Below are 15,216 nucleotides of genomic sequence, written 5' to 3'. Positions count from 1 at the left end.
GGCGAGTGAAGCAGAGGGTGCAACTTGACCAACTGGTGACTGAGAAATCACTGGAGACCAACCGGAGCAGTGAGCTGGGGATTTTCCCAAGGGCAGATAGATTGATTGAGCCAATCAAAGCCGCACATGCCATGGGAAACGACAATAGGAAAGTTCTGGTGAATACAGAGCGGGTGCGCCTTGGCCAACCGGTGACTGATAAATCACAAGAGACCAACCAGAGAAGTGTGCCGAAGATTTTCCCAGGGGCAGATAGATCGATTGAGCAAGACAAAGCTGCACATGCCATGGGAAACGACGATAGGGAAGTTTCGATGGGTACAGAGCGGGTACGTCTTGGCCAGTCAGGGACTGAGAAATCACCGAAGGCCAATCGGAGCTGTGCACCAGAGTTTTTCCCAGGGGCAAACAAATCAACTAAGCTAGACAAAGCCGCACATGCCATGGGAAACGACGATAGGGAAGTTTCGATGAGTACTAACCTTCTGGTAGGTAGCTCGGAGGTGGCTTTGGTGACAAATATGGGTGGGTTCAGCATAGAAGGGGTCGAAACAGAGCAAGAAAAAGCTGCACAGGTCGGAGAAGTGGTTCTGACTAGGTTGGTCATAGAAGATTCAGTCAAAGCCGTACAGGCCACTGGGAAAACGCAGAAGCACAAGAATGGAGATCCGTGGACTATAGAGATCGCTAATGGTAGATCGGAGATGGAGGAAAAGTTAGGATTAGGCCGAATAGAGACAGAGTTGGACGACAAGCAGTTTGGGCAAGAAATTGCGAGGAAGGTTGCGCAGGGGAGCAATGCACCAAACTGGGCACTGACGGCAATTGGGGTAGGGGTTGTTCTGTGATGCAACCAGGCAGTGAGGATAAGAGGGAAAAGCTGACAAGGGTAGCTCTGGAGCCTACAAGACGTTGGTGGACCCCAATGGACAGTGAGCCAATTTTTTTTTATCACGGTCAGTGTTTTTCGCTAAAGGGGAAAACATCCGGCAAGATGATGAAATGGATGCAAACAGGGGGAGCTTTTGTGTGACAAGGCAGCAAACAGATGATGTGTGTGTCCCTAGTATGAAATTAATACATTTTGAAGATGCAAAAGTGGTGGATTGTGAGCCTTTGGTAGTACAAATGGGGGACATGATGAGGGGCGAGGAGTTGAATAAGAAAAAGGCTTGTGAATGGGTCATGGAAAGAGTGAAAGGTTTTTGCCATGTTGTCGGATTGTCACTTGAAGGGCATGAGGAAGAGATGATGGCGATGTTTAAAGCTATTGAAGTTGATCGAAAGAACAAAACAAGTCCTCATGTGGTTGACATAGTAGTGGAACCTACAACAACAAGTTCCAAAGGTAAATGAGAGTTACAACGTTTGTTATATTCTATTAATTATGATAAAAAGAAAGGAATTGCAACCAAGGTCAATGGAAAAGGGCGGGGCTCAACAGTGGTTTAATGAAGCCGAAAATTTTATCTTGGAATGTAAGGGGGTTGAACTTGGAAGAAAAATGAATGAAGATTAAGGGTCTCATAGGGGAATGGAAAGCAGATATTGCGTGCTTACAAGAGACTAAATTGCAACATGTAATTAGGGAGATAGCCAGGAGCATGTGGGGTTGTGCACATATGGATTGGTGCTATTTAGGGTCTCAAGGAGCTTCCAAAGGTATTTTGCTTATGTGGGATAAAAGGGTGGTGAAAAAGTTGGAGGTTTGTGTGGGGGGTTATATCATTGCATGTTCTTTTCAAAGTGTTAGTGATAACTTCGAATGGGCTTTCGCAGGTGTGTATAGTCCCAATGATGATAATGATTGGCAACTATTGTGAGATGAATTGGTGGGCATCATGAGTTTGTGGGAAGTGTCTTAGTGCATTGGTGGAGACTTTAACGCCATTAGATATCCAAATGAAACAGTAGGTGCTGCTAGGTCTTCTAGTCTTATGGGGGAATTCTCTAGCTTCATTTTTTATCAAGGCCTAATGGACATCCCTTTGGTGGGTGGACAATATACTTGGTCAAATAATCATTGCTGGTCTAGGCTTGACATATTTCTTTTATCTCCTAGATAGGAAGAAAGATTTCCTGATGTGGTTCAGAGACAACTACCTTGTCTATTGTCGGATCACTCTCCTATTTTGCTTGACTGTGAAGAAAGGAAGAGAAGATGAGGATACTTCAAGTTTGAGAATATGTTGTCGAAATTTGAGGGGTTTGTGGATCAGGTGAAAACCTGGTGGCAATTGTATTAATTTAATAGGAGTCCCAGCTATGTGCTATCATACAAATTGAAAGCTTTGAAAGGTGACTTGCGACGATGGAATAATGAAGTTTTTAGGCATGTCGGTAAACGGAAGAAGGTGTTATTGGATGGTATAAGGGAGCTTGACATCTGTGAGGAAGGTCGAGGGTTGAACGAGGAGGAAAGGAGGCGCAAAGATGAGTTATCTTCGGAGTTGGAGAGATTGTTATTGTGTGAGGAGATAAGTAGGCGTCAAAAATCTCGGGCTCTATGGTTAAGGGAGGGAGACAAGAATACCAAATTCTTTCACAGAGTGGCAAAATCAAACAAGAGAAACAATGTCATTGAGTCTTTAATTATCGATGGGTCTTTGTCGTCGGAAGCCGCTGATATCAAGGCGCACATTGTTCAGTTCTATACACAATTGTTCACTGAAAGTTGTAGTCAGAGGCCTATACCAGATGGTTTATCGTTTCAATCTATTGGAAGTAAGGAAGGTTTGTGGTTAGAAAGGAATTTTGAAGAAAGTGAGGTGCTAGAGGTGGTAAAGGAGTTATAAGGAGACAAATCCTAGGCCCCAATGGTTTCTCATTGGGTTTTGTGCAAACATGTTGGGAAGTAATTAAAGAATATGTAATGGCTATTTTCAGAGATTTCCACAACAATGGGAGGTTTCAAAAAAGTCTTAATGCAACATTTATAACACTTATTCCAAAAAAAGCAGGGGCGGAGGAGTTAGGACTTTCGACCTATTCGTTTGGTGGGCATTGTGTATAAATTGATTTCCAAAGTGCTAGCAAATCAACTGAAAAATGTGTTAGAGAAGATAATATCAAAGTCTCAAAATGCGTATATCAAGGGGAGACAGATTCTAGATTCGGTTCTGATAGCTAATGAATATATTGATGGCCGGCTTAGATCTAGTGAACCCGGTTTGTTATGCAAATTGGACTTAGAGATGGCGTATGATCAAGTGAATTGGGAGTTTTTGCTATTCATATTGCAATGAAGTGGGTTTGGGGAGAAATCGAAGAATTGGATAGCGTTCTATATTTTCACAGTTCAATATTCAGTTTTGATTAATGGAGGGGAAAATTACACTTTACCCCCCCAAAGTTTGGGGTCATTTTCAATTCGACCTCTTATGTTTCAATTTTTTCAATCCACCCCCCAAACTTGCCAAACTTTTGCAATTCGGCCATTCCGTTAGTTAAAGTTGCTTTGACTGACGGAACAGTGATCACGTGCGATGCACATGATCACTTCTAGCCTGTTTCTACCCAAAATGCCCCCCCTGAGGCACTTCTCGAGAAAATCTCGTATCGGTGAAGATGCTTGTAAAAATGGAGGTGTTCCTAGCGGCCAAGGAAGTCACGTGGATGGGTTTGGTAGAACTGCATGTGAAGTAGATGGCCTAATTCTTGGTGGTGGTGAAGAAATTCAAAATGCGTATGGTGAGGGTCTTGATGATGGTAAAGCTGTTCAGCTTTGGAACAGTGGAAATGGTTATCCGAACAGTAACGGTCAAGGAATTCAGGCGGGTGGTTCAATCGAGAGTGCTTTTAAAAATGATGGTCTAGGTTTTGATAGTGAAGGATTTCAAGACTTCTTTAGTAAAGTTAATGATCAAAACTGTAATACCCCGAAATTTATACCTAGAATAAAGGTGATCTTAATATCAAGGATAAGAAGGATTTGCAATTTTATTAAGAGTTAGGTGAATAGACTTAATGTGAAAGATGATGGAAAATTGCTAGTTATAATTTTAGTGGGTTATTGAAAGAAAAGTCACATTGTTTTGGACTCCGAAAATTCAATGAGTGACCTTAAATAAAACTGTTTTAATTTCTTATAGAATGATGAGAAATGAAGATTTTAAAAGTGATTTCATGATTTTTGGATGCCTGTAGAAGGAGTTATGATTTTTAGAAGATGCAAGTATCAAAACAGGAATTTCAGTCAAACAGAGGCACCGAATTTCGTGGGACTTTTGAGGTACCAAAAAGTTATGGGTTACTATGATTTTTGGATATGTTGTGCATCTTTGAATGAGAAAAATTTCAAGCCAAAGTTTGTGTCATTTGGAGTTAAATTGAAAGAGTTATGATTTTTTCAAATTTAATAGGTCAAGCTGCAGAATAGTTGAAATACCTGTGATTTGGGAAATTAATTGGATGGGTTAATAATATCTGTAAGCCACGATTTTTTTGGTGTATGTTAGTCAAAAGGTTTAGGTTTATTGAGGATTAATTGTAGATTTTTTATGATCAGTTTTAATGTAAATGCTTGAGGAGTTTGTTTGACAAGTCATCAAAGCTCAAGATGACACATGCCTTACATGATAAGTTGCATGGAGACCAACTTTAGTTACTTTGTTGACACCTATAGCTACAGGTGTTATACAGCATGTCTGTATCGTTTCCTTGGCTGACACTTAAAAGTAACATGTGCTTCTATGGCTTTCTTGGTGGACACTTGGTGGACACTTGTCTTGTGGTTAAGAAGGAATTGGATGCATGTGGGACAAACATGTGGCAAGCTCTCAAGGGAAAATGTCCCACATACGGTGGGTATTTAAGGAGAGCAAACCCTCTCAATTGCTCACAGCTCAAGTGAGCGTGAGATGAGGGAGAGAACCGGAAGAAGAGAAGAAAGAAAGAGGAAGAAAAGAAAGGAAAGAGAGGAGAAAGAGAAAAGAAAAGAGAGGAAAGAGAGAAGAAAGAAAGAGGAAGAAGAGAAAGAAAGAGGAGGAAGAAGGAAAATAAATAAATAAATAAAAAATTATATGAGAATTCTCTAAGGTAATATTTTCATATCTTTTATAGTATTTTTAGTATGTAGCTAAATTCTTAATATTAAGTTGATGCTTATTGGGTTTAGATGCTAGTACGTCTTATGATAATTAGAGTAATTGTTGTAAATGTTTCTAAGCTTTTGATATTGGGAGTAAGTTACTAAATTAAATGACTTAGGAAGATAGCGATATTATGGCTAGATAGACTTCTTAAGCTGTTAATTGTAGTCGGATGATTTTAAAGTAATAAGAATGTTATAACCTTGGTATTTTAGTGTAAAACAATTGGTTAAATTAAGGCCTTAGTGGAGTTGATTATTAGAATTCTATGTGAGGGATATAAATCAAGCATGGTAGGGTTGATGTCACTATAATGTTTTTGGCTAAGGATAGACGATGGTAGGATAAAGATTAGAGTTAAGATCCTTAACATCTAAAGTGATGCATGATTGAGACTTGAAAACGAATTAATGACTAAGGTAATTTTTACCTCCGTTGTAGGAATTGTGAGTTGGATGCAGATTCAAAATAAGGGCATGCAATGCCAGGTAAGGGGACACAACACCAAAAAACCCAACAAATTTTTATTATAAATCTTTTGAAAAATGTTGGGGATTTTATGAAGAATCCACTTACATGATTTTCAATTGCACTTCCTTCCATATTTTAATGACAAGTTTTATTTATTCATATGTCATTGTTTAAGAATTTTGATACAGTTACCATATTTCATGATTTATACATGACTGCAATTATGAATGAAAAGAGTTCTCAAAGTTCATGGCACGGATGAGTTTACAGATCATATAAAATGTTATATGTGCATTCATGGCACAGTTTACAGTTACAGATGAGTTTACAGATCATATGAAATGTTATATGTGCATTCATGATTAAAAATGTTTAACCCGAGACACGATTATAGTGACGATCGGTACCATATAGGGTAGCATGGCAAGCACACCGAAGGACGGTTACGAGAAGGTGTGTGCTACAGGCCAGGTGGCCTTCACCTAGGGAAGTTCCCAACCTGGTAGTTCTCCCCTGTGACGACAGGATGAGCATATAGGTCCTTCGGGACACGCCAACGTGCGCTGCTCACGGTAAAATTGTGGCGTCGGGTCAAAGGGTAAAACAATAATTTTAAAAGAAAAGCAAAATGAAGTGTTTGCATATCTCATAACTTACTTGCGATTCTTGTATTAATTGTCAATTACTCATTTTGCAACTATCATGCTTATTTTGTTAATTATGTTATTCTGCCTAAATTGTTATTGTGCATAACTGAGATTCTGACATAGAAATATGTATAGCATGTTTTATAGTATCTTGGTTTTGTGGCTACTTACTGAGTTGTCGAACTCACCCCTTCTCCCTATACATCTTTTTCAGATGGCTCTATATGTATATCGTAATATTGAAGACATGGGTACCAGTGGGCCTCTTAGTTGTTAAAAAAAATCCTATCGCTGCTTTATGGTCTAGCAGGAGCAGTAGCAGTAGAAGTGTCTGGGACTTCAATCTATAGACGGCTTGGGCTAAGCATAGACGGTGTAATTTTATTGCTTATTGAATACTAGCACATTATGTGTTTGTGATTTTATAAATGAAAAAATTGCAGTACTCTGGTAACGTTATGATCTTATATTAAGAGAATTATTTTTTATTTTGTTTAAATATGAATATGTTACAATTGCTCCCAATCGCTCTACCTCTAGAACTTAGGGCGTTACAAAAACCTTGTTGATGTAAGAATTCAAGCCCTTTCTGGTGAAGGTAGTGTTGGAAATAGTGGTATGAGTTTTGGTGGCGAAGGCATCCAATTTTGGTTCGGGGAAGTTGCGCAAACAAATCTTGATGGTAAAGGAGTCCAGGGTCATTTTGGTGATAATATTAATGTATGTGGAAATGGAGGCAAAACTCTTGGAGTTGAAGCTATTCAATGTGAGTCTGGTGAACAAAAGGCTGGTGAACATATCCTTTGTTGCAGGTGTAAAGGCTGGTGGGGGCATTTTGGGGAAGAAAGCTACAAAAGTGATCACGTGAGGTGCACGTGATCACTGTTCCGTTAGTCAAAGCGGTTTTGACTGACAGAATGGCCGAATTGCAAGACTTTGGCAAATTTGGGGTGGTGAATTGCAAAAATTGAAACATTAGAGGTCGAATTAAAAAAGCCCCAAACTTGGGGGGGGGGGTAAAGTGTAATTTTTCCTAAATGGAGAACCCTCAGGTTTTTTTAGTAGCTCTCGGGGTATAAGACAAGGGGATCCACTATCTCTTTTTCTGTTTGTTATTGTGATGGAGGCGCTAAGTAGAATGATGCAGGCTACTAAAGCTAGTGGTCTTGTGGCTGGTTTTTCAGTGGGATCAAGGAACAATCCTGGTCTCAGTGTCTCACATTTGCTGTTTGCTGATGACACATTGATTCTTTGTGGGGCCGATGAGGAACATCTAAAAAATCTGCGGTGTCTTTTTCTGTGTTTTGAAGCGGTCTCGGGGATAAAAATTAACTTGTCAAAGTCTGAGATTGTTCCAATTGGTGAGGTAGAGGATATTGATAGGCTGGCTAACATTTTTGGGTGTAGGGTGGCAGGATTACCTATGAAGTATTTAGGTCTTCCTTTGGGGGCGCCTTATAGGTCTACCACCATTTGGAATGATATTATTGAGAAGATGGGAAGGAAATTGGTAGGTTGGAAGAAAATGTATCTATAACACTTATCAAAAGTACTTTGTCCAACCTCCATACGTATTTCTTGTCTTTATTTCCTATTCTTGTGAGTGTGGCGAATAGATTGGAGAAGCTACAAAGAGACTTCCTGTGGGGTGGTCTAAATGAGGAGCACAAGTTCCATCTAGTGAATGGGCTCAAATTTGTTCTCCCATGCAAGATGGTGGTTTAGGAATTCGAAACTTGCGCACTTTCAATCTCGCTTTATTGGGTAAATGATTATGGCAATATGTAACGGAAAGGGAAACGTATTGGAGGTTGGTAGTAGAAGTTAAGTATGGGTGTATGAACGGTTGATAGTGTACCAAGGTGGTGGAGGTCCCTTATGGAGTTGGGGTGTGGAAACATATTTGGAGAGGGTGGGACATTTTCTCGAAATTTATTACCTTTGGAGTAGGAGATGGCTCCCACATTAAATTTTGGCACCATATTTGGTGTGGGGATCAATCCTTAAAGGAAGCATTTCCTGCATTATTTCGAATTGCGAGTAATAAAGAGGCATGGGTTAGGGATCATATGCAACTGGTCAATGGTGTTATACAGTGGAATGTTCCTTTTTCACGGGTGATACAGGATTGGAGGTAGAGGGGCCTTTTTTGGGAAGTTATATGCTTTCCGTAATCACATGGGGTGTCGGATTGCATGCGGTGGACTCCTTCTAAACGACATATCTTTGAGGTCAGGTCTTTTTTCCGTAAGCTCTCTTCATTGGGGACATCCTTTTTTCTCGTGGAGGAGTATATGGAAAGTAAAAGTTCCATTGAGAGTTAGTTTCTTTGTGTGGACGACGACTCTTGGAAAGATTTTGACCTTGGATAATTTGCATAAAAGAGGAATCATTATGGTGGGATGGTGTTGTATGTGCAAGCACAGTGGTGAGTCAGTAAACCATCTTCTCCTTTAATGTGAAGTGGCCCGAGCTTTATGGAGTCTGGTTTTCTCTCTTTTTGTTGTTACTTGGGTCATGCCTAGAGGAGCGGTAGATTTGTTAGCTTGTTGGCGCGATCAGCAAGACAATATTTTAGCTAAGAAGGTGTGGCGAATTGCACCATTGTGCGTCATGTGGATTATTTGGCGAGAGCGGAATGGAAGATGTTTTGAAGATCAAGAAAGGTCAGTGGAAGAGCTCAAAAAGTTGTTTATTCAAACTCTATTCCATTAGGCCGACGCTTTTAATGTGCTTCAATTTTCTACTGTCTCAATTTTTATCTTTATGTTCTTCTTTCTGCCTTTAGTGGGGCCATTTTTTGTATACTTCCTGTGTACTAGGGTTGCTCCGCTATGCGCTTTTCAATGAATCACTTATTTATAAAAAATAAAAATAAATCAAAAAATTCAAAATGCTTTGGGCTCCCATATACATATATATAAGGACGATATTTGTATACGGTGTATGGTCTTTGTTAAGGGTCTGTTTGGCGCGCGGGTTTGATTTGACTCGGTCTTGGATTAGGATTGCCTTGTTATTAAGCTAACCATGTTTTATTCCAAAACAAGTTAAGAATTTATTTGTTTGGATGCATCATTAGAGGTGATCAAGTCTTTCTTGCTTATTTTAGCATGCCATTAGTCAAGTAGATCTATTGAGAATTTCGTTCGTTTGATTTTGAATAGAGATTTTTAGCAATTTTATTATTTCAATTGCTAACAATATAGATAGTAAATATAAGAGAGCTCTTATAAAGTATGCACGTTTGAACAAATGATCGTGCAACTCAAAACTTTTCCAGACATTTGGACTCATGTGAACAGTCTCATATTTGCTAACTGAATTATTAACATTTCAAACAACAAATTAATGGAGATTCAAATCTTCCGACTTTTGCGTTGAAACCTTTAATTTTCTATTGTGTTCATGTATGGTTCATGAGACGTGTTAAGTTTTGTTGGACTTTGAAGAAAAATAGATTGGGTTAGTGAGAAAGAGCACTACTATTTGTCTTTTTAATGTCATTCTCCTATCTGTCATTAAATTTGTAGGACTCTCACACAATCATCCACGTGGATTCTACAAATTTAATAACCGGAAAGAAATGATAGGCTAATGACATTTATACTTTCTCTAAGAAGAATTTTAGAAAACGATGAAACTAAAATATAAAGTAGAAATTAAAAAATGTGAAAATCAGTGCAAATACTAGTTTCCATTTAGAGAAAATGTAATTTCATGATAACTCTAACATACTGTGTATAAATTAATAATTGTATGGGGTATATGGACCCAATTGAAATAACATTTTCTCTCCTACCATTTAGGTATTTAGAGTCACGAAACATGTAGAAAAAGTGCACGTGGCGTGAAAAGGAAGGTCCTGCCAAACACGTGTAAAGAATGCGACGCTGGAGCTGAACTCTGGGGCAATGTTTGATGTCATTGGGCATGGGGAGGCAACTCGCCAAGCCGGCCAAGGACTTTTCCAAAATGGACGCCACGTACGTACGTGTACTCGTACTCGCTGCATTACCAAAAATAAAATACTCGCTTGCTGCTGCTTCCACGTGTTTCCTTCTTTTTCTTTTACTTATCATTTTTCATTTCCTCTACATGAGTATAATATGGAATAAGATCCGCCGACGGCAGTATATCCATCTTTCTGTTCATAAGCCTTTTTTCTAGGTCAGATTAATAGAAAAATGTTTGAAAGACTAACTTTTACTCCAACGTCACTACAACAATTTACATTTTATTAAAAAAGTATGTGTTCCTGTACATTTTAATAGTTACTAGCTAGTGAGATAAATGTCATGTGAATTTCTACGATAATTTTTTAAATATGGTAAAAGCCATGTAGACTGACAATCCACATTTTAATAACTAATGTGTGGATTATCACGTCCATTTGTAAATAATTTGTAATAAATTTTGTAATACACTTAAAATCAATAATTAATTATTTTAGTTTGAGTTCAATGATAATCTACATTTTAGGCCTTGTTTGGTTTGCAAAATGTCTAGTTCATTGAAAAATGAATAACTACTATTAAAAATAGAAGAATGTGGAATAAAATAGCTATGCATATTCCTTAATTTAGTAACAACACAAATGCAAAAATTTGAATTGAATCAAAATTACGAACAAACCATATATATATATTGCAAACTTATATTAAGAAAAAAAAAAACCTAAAATAAAATTGGTGGCCGTGAAAAAAAAATAAAAAATAAAAATCATATGAGTATTTTTAGAAAATGTATTACATTCTTTAAGCATTGGCTAAGCCACTCATTTTGGTTACACTAATCATGTGTGTATGAGATTAGTAGTCCCATGGGAATAACCTATTTCCAAGAATAGTACTAACTATACTATAGAATTTACTATTCTTTTTTAAGAGTTTATTCTGCGAACCAAACGAAGCCTTAGTAATGCATCGTTAACGTTATAAGCGCTACATGTATAGTAAAAATTGTTTAGTTAATATATATATATTAACTAAAAGCAAAAACCACCAAAATTTTCAAGAGTGGGAGAGCGAGTAGCATGTCCATTTCATACTCTCGAGGAACACTTTAACAAATTTCCCACCATTACCAAGCGCGTATGTGTATGAACAACTCATGCTTCTCCCATGAATTCCTTTCCTCTTAAACCCCCCCGAACTCTCTCGCAAAAACCCCACTCCGCGCCATTGACCCACCAAAATGAGTGCCGCTTTCCGGAGAAACGCTAGCATTCCCCGCCTGTTACAGAGGCACCCGACCACCCACATCGCCGACCCGATCCGGGCTCCGATCTTGCGCACCAAACCGGCGCCGTGCAGAGCATATTTCCGGCTACCCGATATCATAAGGAAAGCGCGAGAGTACGAGATCTCGCCGTCTTTGTTTTCGTCGCCTTTCTCTTCTTCGACGTCGTCGTTTTCGAAGGTCGGGTTCGTGGGGTGGTACTTGGGGATGGTGAAGACCTGGCCGGTTTTGACGAAGAGTGTAACCTCGGGGCTTATTTACGCAGTCGCTGACCTCTCCTCTCAGGTAGTTAACGGAAATACCGTGGGTATTTTTTTTTTGTTCTGTTTGTTTTGGGAAGTTTAGTATCTGTTTGGTTGTCGAGAAAATGGAAGGAAAATGAAAGAAAATACTTTTCGGTCAGTTTGTTGGCGTGACTGGAAAATGTGTTGAAGGGGAAAGCATGTTGGTCAGAGTGTTTCTTGTAATTTCACGTTATAGAAAATGTGGGATTTGAGCATCAGAATGAACCTTAAAGAGTGTTTATTTTATCATTGAGGTTGTTTTCGTTTCTTGAATGGATTATTCGCCAAGGAGGTCAAAGCCTTGAAAATTGCAAAGATTTGAACTTGACTAGCCAAATATCTGTTCCTTTGGGCAATTCGTGTTTCTACCATACCTAAATTCTGAGAATTTGAGTCGTAAATTCTTAATTTCTCTCATTTTTCTCACCTTGGAGCACTGCTGCTTCTGGTTCTTTGTATTTGTCGCCTGATTTTCACTTGTGAAATGAAAGGAAAAAAGGGTAGAAGTAATGTGTGGATTGTGTAATGTCAGTTGGGTTTCTTTGCATGAAACTTTTAAGCACCTGGAGATGTTTTATATACAACTTCTATTCTGATTTTTTACTAGAGAAATTTTCTAAGGTTCTGATCTAGCAAACTTGGAGGCAGGTTCTCTATCATAGGGGATGCGCTGATCTTTAACTATTTTATGCATACATACTATACAAATACACACACACACACATACATTATTTATATTTGAATACCCTAGCAGCTTGCTTTGTTTCTCCATGTGGATCTCCTTGGCAGTTGTAGGTTGGTTCCAAATATCTCTTTCTTAATAATGTAAATAGCATGCATGTTTTGCTGGTATCTAAGTGAATTTGGGTTATTAGGTTTAGCTCTCTGCCATCTCTGTCTTTGTGTCTCTGTCTGTCTCTCTTCAAGATCGACCTTGGAAAACTGTTGCCTAGCTCTTGGCCATTAGCTCTGAGTATCAAGCTTCTCTTTTCAGCAGGTCTTATGAAAAATTTTAAATTTTTGTTTGTTTGGTTTTTTTCTTTAGTTAGAATTGTGGTTTTTTTGAGTTGATTGTCTTTCAATTTTGTCAAGCTTTGTCAAGCTTTGGCATTCCTGCTTCTCTTGACCAGTATCATCTTGCTTCAAGTAAAATGCAAAATAGGCTCTATTGCTATACAGCCAATATTAATTAGATATTGCTGGTTGAAATGAATTCCTATCTCGGCTGTTTCAAGCTTCTATTTCTTTTCCATTATCTTTACTTAAATGTTTCTTGGGTGAATTTATTTTCTTTATTTGTTTGATTCATCCATTTGTTCACATAATGTAGTATCATCTCTTTTAGTCCGAATTGGTGAGTGCTCGTATGTATTTGTACCAGGTCTATTATATGTGTGCGTATACTTGGTTGAGTGTCTATTATGTGGAGTTAAATGATTTTATGAGTCTTTTTTTTTTTTTTTTTACTTCTATTATCCTTATATGGTGTTTTCCTATCAACTTTTCTTTAGACGATTGCATTGCCATCTTCAGAATCTTATGATTTTGTAAGGACATTACGCATGGCTGGATATGGGATGCTAATTTTAGGACCATCGCTGCATTTTTGGTTCAATTTCGTGTCAAAGCTCTTTCCAAAGCGAGATCTATTCTCAACATTGAAGAAAATGGTCATGGGGCAGACATTATATGGACCTGCAATGACTGTTGTTTTCTTCTCTACAAATGCGTTTTTACAAGGTATACTTGATTCTTTACTTACTAAAATTTTTCCGATGAATATTGCTTTTCATAATTGTATGTGCACTATTCTCATGATTTCTATCGTATTACCTCATTGTTTATATGGCTTTATGTTCCAAAGTTGATATAAACTATCTGATTAGCAAAGAACAAAAATCAGTTGAACTCAAGACCCACTCCTCGGAGTATGGGGAGATTTCTCTTGGCAATAGAGGTCAAGGGTCAATTTTTTGTCCGAAGATTAAAAAATGTTGGATGATATGACTATAATTTTTTAATAGACATGTCATTCAACTTATAATACATATTCTGAAGCATGAGATTGGATATGCAACTAGACTAGTCAATGAATTGGTGATAAATAATTTTCTTTTAAATGATGATTGGGTGTGTTATATCAGTGTGATATGAATTTATGCTATATACACATGGATTAGTGGCGTCCTTCAAACCTCTGTGAACCTTGAAGATTTGACTTATTTATCAGCAATGGAAATGGTTAAACTAATTTTGATGAAGTTTTAATATGAGTGAAACTTGATTAGATGAAGTTGATGGTGGAAATATCAAGTTTAGTTATGTGGAATTTTGATGTTTGGGTTAAAACTTTTGAGACTGCAATGTATTCTGTTTGTAATAAGACTTTTTACATATAAGTTTGTCTTATTCAAGAAAATTCTTCACTCCTGAGATAAAGACCTATCATTTTTTGGACTAACAGTTGATATTGTGCCCAAAATTTTCATGTATCAACATCATATGCTTTTTATTTTATTTTATTTTATTTAAGAGCATGAAGTGTCTTAAGTGGTTTCTGGGATGACCAAACGCAGGTGAAAACACGACAGAGGTTGCTGCCCGACTAAAGCGAGACTTGCTGCCTACAATGATCAATGGCATCATGTATTGGCCCATATGTGATTTTATCACATTCAGATTCACCCCCGTCCATTTACAAGTACGTGTTTCTTTTCCATTTCTTCTTTTTTCTTTTCCCCCTTGTGTGTGTTTGCCTGTATGTCTGCCTACAACATCAATGGCCTCACCTAGGTTAGATTTGCTGACTTCTAATCTGATCATTGCACATGTGATACTATCACATACATCTGATTATTAACTTGTGAATGTGGTCCTTGGTGTTTTAATTGACAGCCATTGGTGAGCAATTCGTTTTCGTATCTGTGGACCGTCTATATGACATACATGGCAAGCCTAGAGAAAGCAAGCCCAAATCCTAGCAGATTGACTCAATAGTGTCGATTCATTTTTTGCATCCAAAGATACAGTTCTTACTTTTGACTGCACAGCCTTTAGGTAGAGGTTGGAAACTGGTAAACCAAACTGTCTGGGTGAAGCAGAATATAAGCTTCCACTCCACTTATCAATGAAATTGCGGCAACCATGTTTGGTTCACGTTTTGTAGTACTTTTAAATCATTTATAAAGGAATGATGTAATAATATATTCTTTTACAGACTTTGAAGATAATATCATTTCGTTATATCCCTTGTTTGTAAGTATTCTATCAAAGATCTTAAGAAATGAAATGTGGAATCAATGATGCGTATCTTAGTGAAAGAAGGTGTTCAGAAAAAACAAAAAAGAAAAGCAATTCTGTGAATTTTCCTTGCTTTCTTTGTGAAGATCTCATCTGTGAGACTAGAAAATATTGTTTGCAAAGCTCGTCTGGACAAGGTTCGCAAACGAATGATTCTGCTTCCAAAATTTATCAGCAGATTTG

The 15,216-nt window shown here is 37.9% G+C and overlaps 2 protein-coding genes across 2 annotated transcripts; both read left to right on the top strand.

Moving 5' to 3' along the window:
• Positions 1-7,328: 7,328 nt before the first annotated feature.
• On the top strand, positions 7,329-7,869 carry LOC132177866 (uncharacterized). The gene is made up of 2 exons (XM_059590344.1): positions 7,329-7,718; positions 7,825-7,869. The coding sequence occupies exons 1-2, from the start codon at positions 7,329-7,331 to the stop codon at positions 7,867-7,869; spliced, it is 435 nt and encodes a 144-aa protein (XP_059446327.1).
• A 3,439-nt stretch (positions 7,870-11,308) lies between these two features.
• LOC132178247 (uncharacterized) lies at positions 11,309-14,976 on the top strand. The gene is made up of 4 exons (XM_059590696.1): positions 11,309-11,734; positions 13,245-13,473; positions 14,310-14,434; positions 14,629-14,976. The coding sequence occupies exons 1-4, from the start codon at positions 11,405-11,407 to the stop codon at positions 14,728-14,730; spliced, it is 786 nt and encodes a 261-aa protein (XP_059446679.1). The 5' UTR covers positions 11,309-11,404; the 3' UTR covers positions 14,731-14,976.
• Positions 14,977-15,216: the final 240 nt, after the last annotated feature.

This window comes from Corylus avellana, chromosome ca4 (assembly GCF_901000735.1).
Source record: "Corylus avellana chromosome ca4, CavTom2PMs-1.0".
In the NCBI taxonomy this organism is placed as follows: domain Eukaryota; kingdom Viridiplantae; phylum Streptophyta; class Magnoliopsida; order Fagales; family Betulaceae; genus Corylus; species Corylus avellana.
Note: the sequence above shows the minus strand (reverse complement) of the source record. Positions and strands in the feature narration are given on the sequence as shown.

Excerpts from the sequence above, each read along its gene's own strand:
- LOC132177866 (XM_059590344.1), top strand. The coding sequence starts at position 7,329 with ATGGAGGCGCTAAGTAGAATGATGCAGGCTACTAAAGCTAGTGGTCTT. Across the intron at positions 7,719-7,824 it reads AGAAGATGGGAAGGAAATTG|ATTGGAGAAGCTACAAAGAG; the intron begins GTAGGTTGGAAG and ends TGTGGCGAATAG.
- LOC132178247 (XM_059590696.1), top strand. The coding sequence starts at position 11,405 with ATGAGTGCCGCTTTCCGGAGAAACGCTAGCATTCCCCGCCTGTTACAG. Across the intron at positions 11,735-13,244 it reads TCGCTGACCTCTCCTCTCAG|ACGATTGCATTGCCATCTTC; the intron begins GTAGTTAACGGA and ends ACTTTTCTTTAG. Across the intron at positions 14,435-14,628 it reads TCACCCCCGTCCATTTACAA|CCATTGGTGAGCAATTCGTT; the intron begins GTACGTGTTTCT and ends TTTAATTGACAG.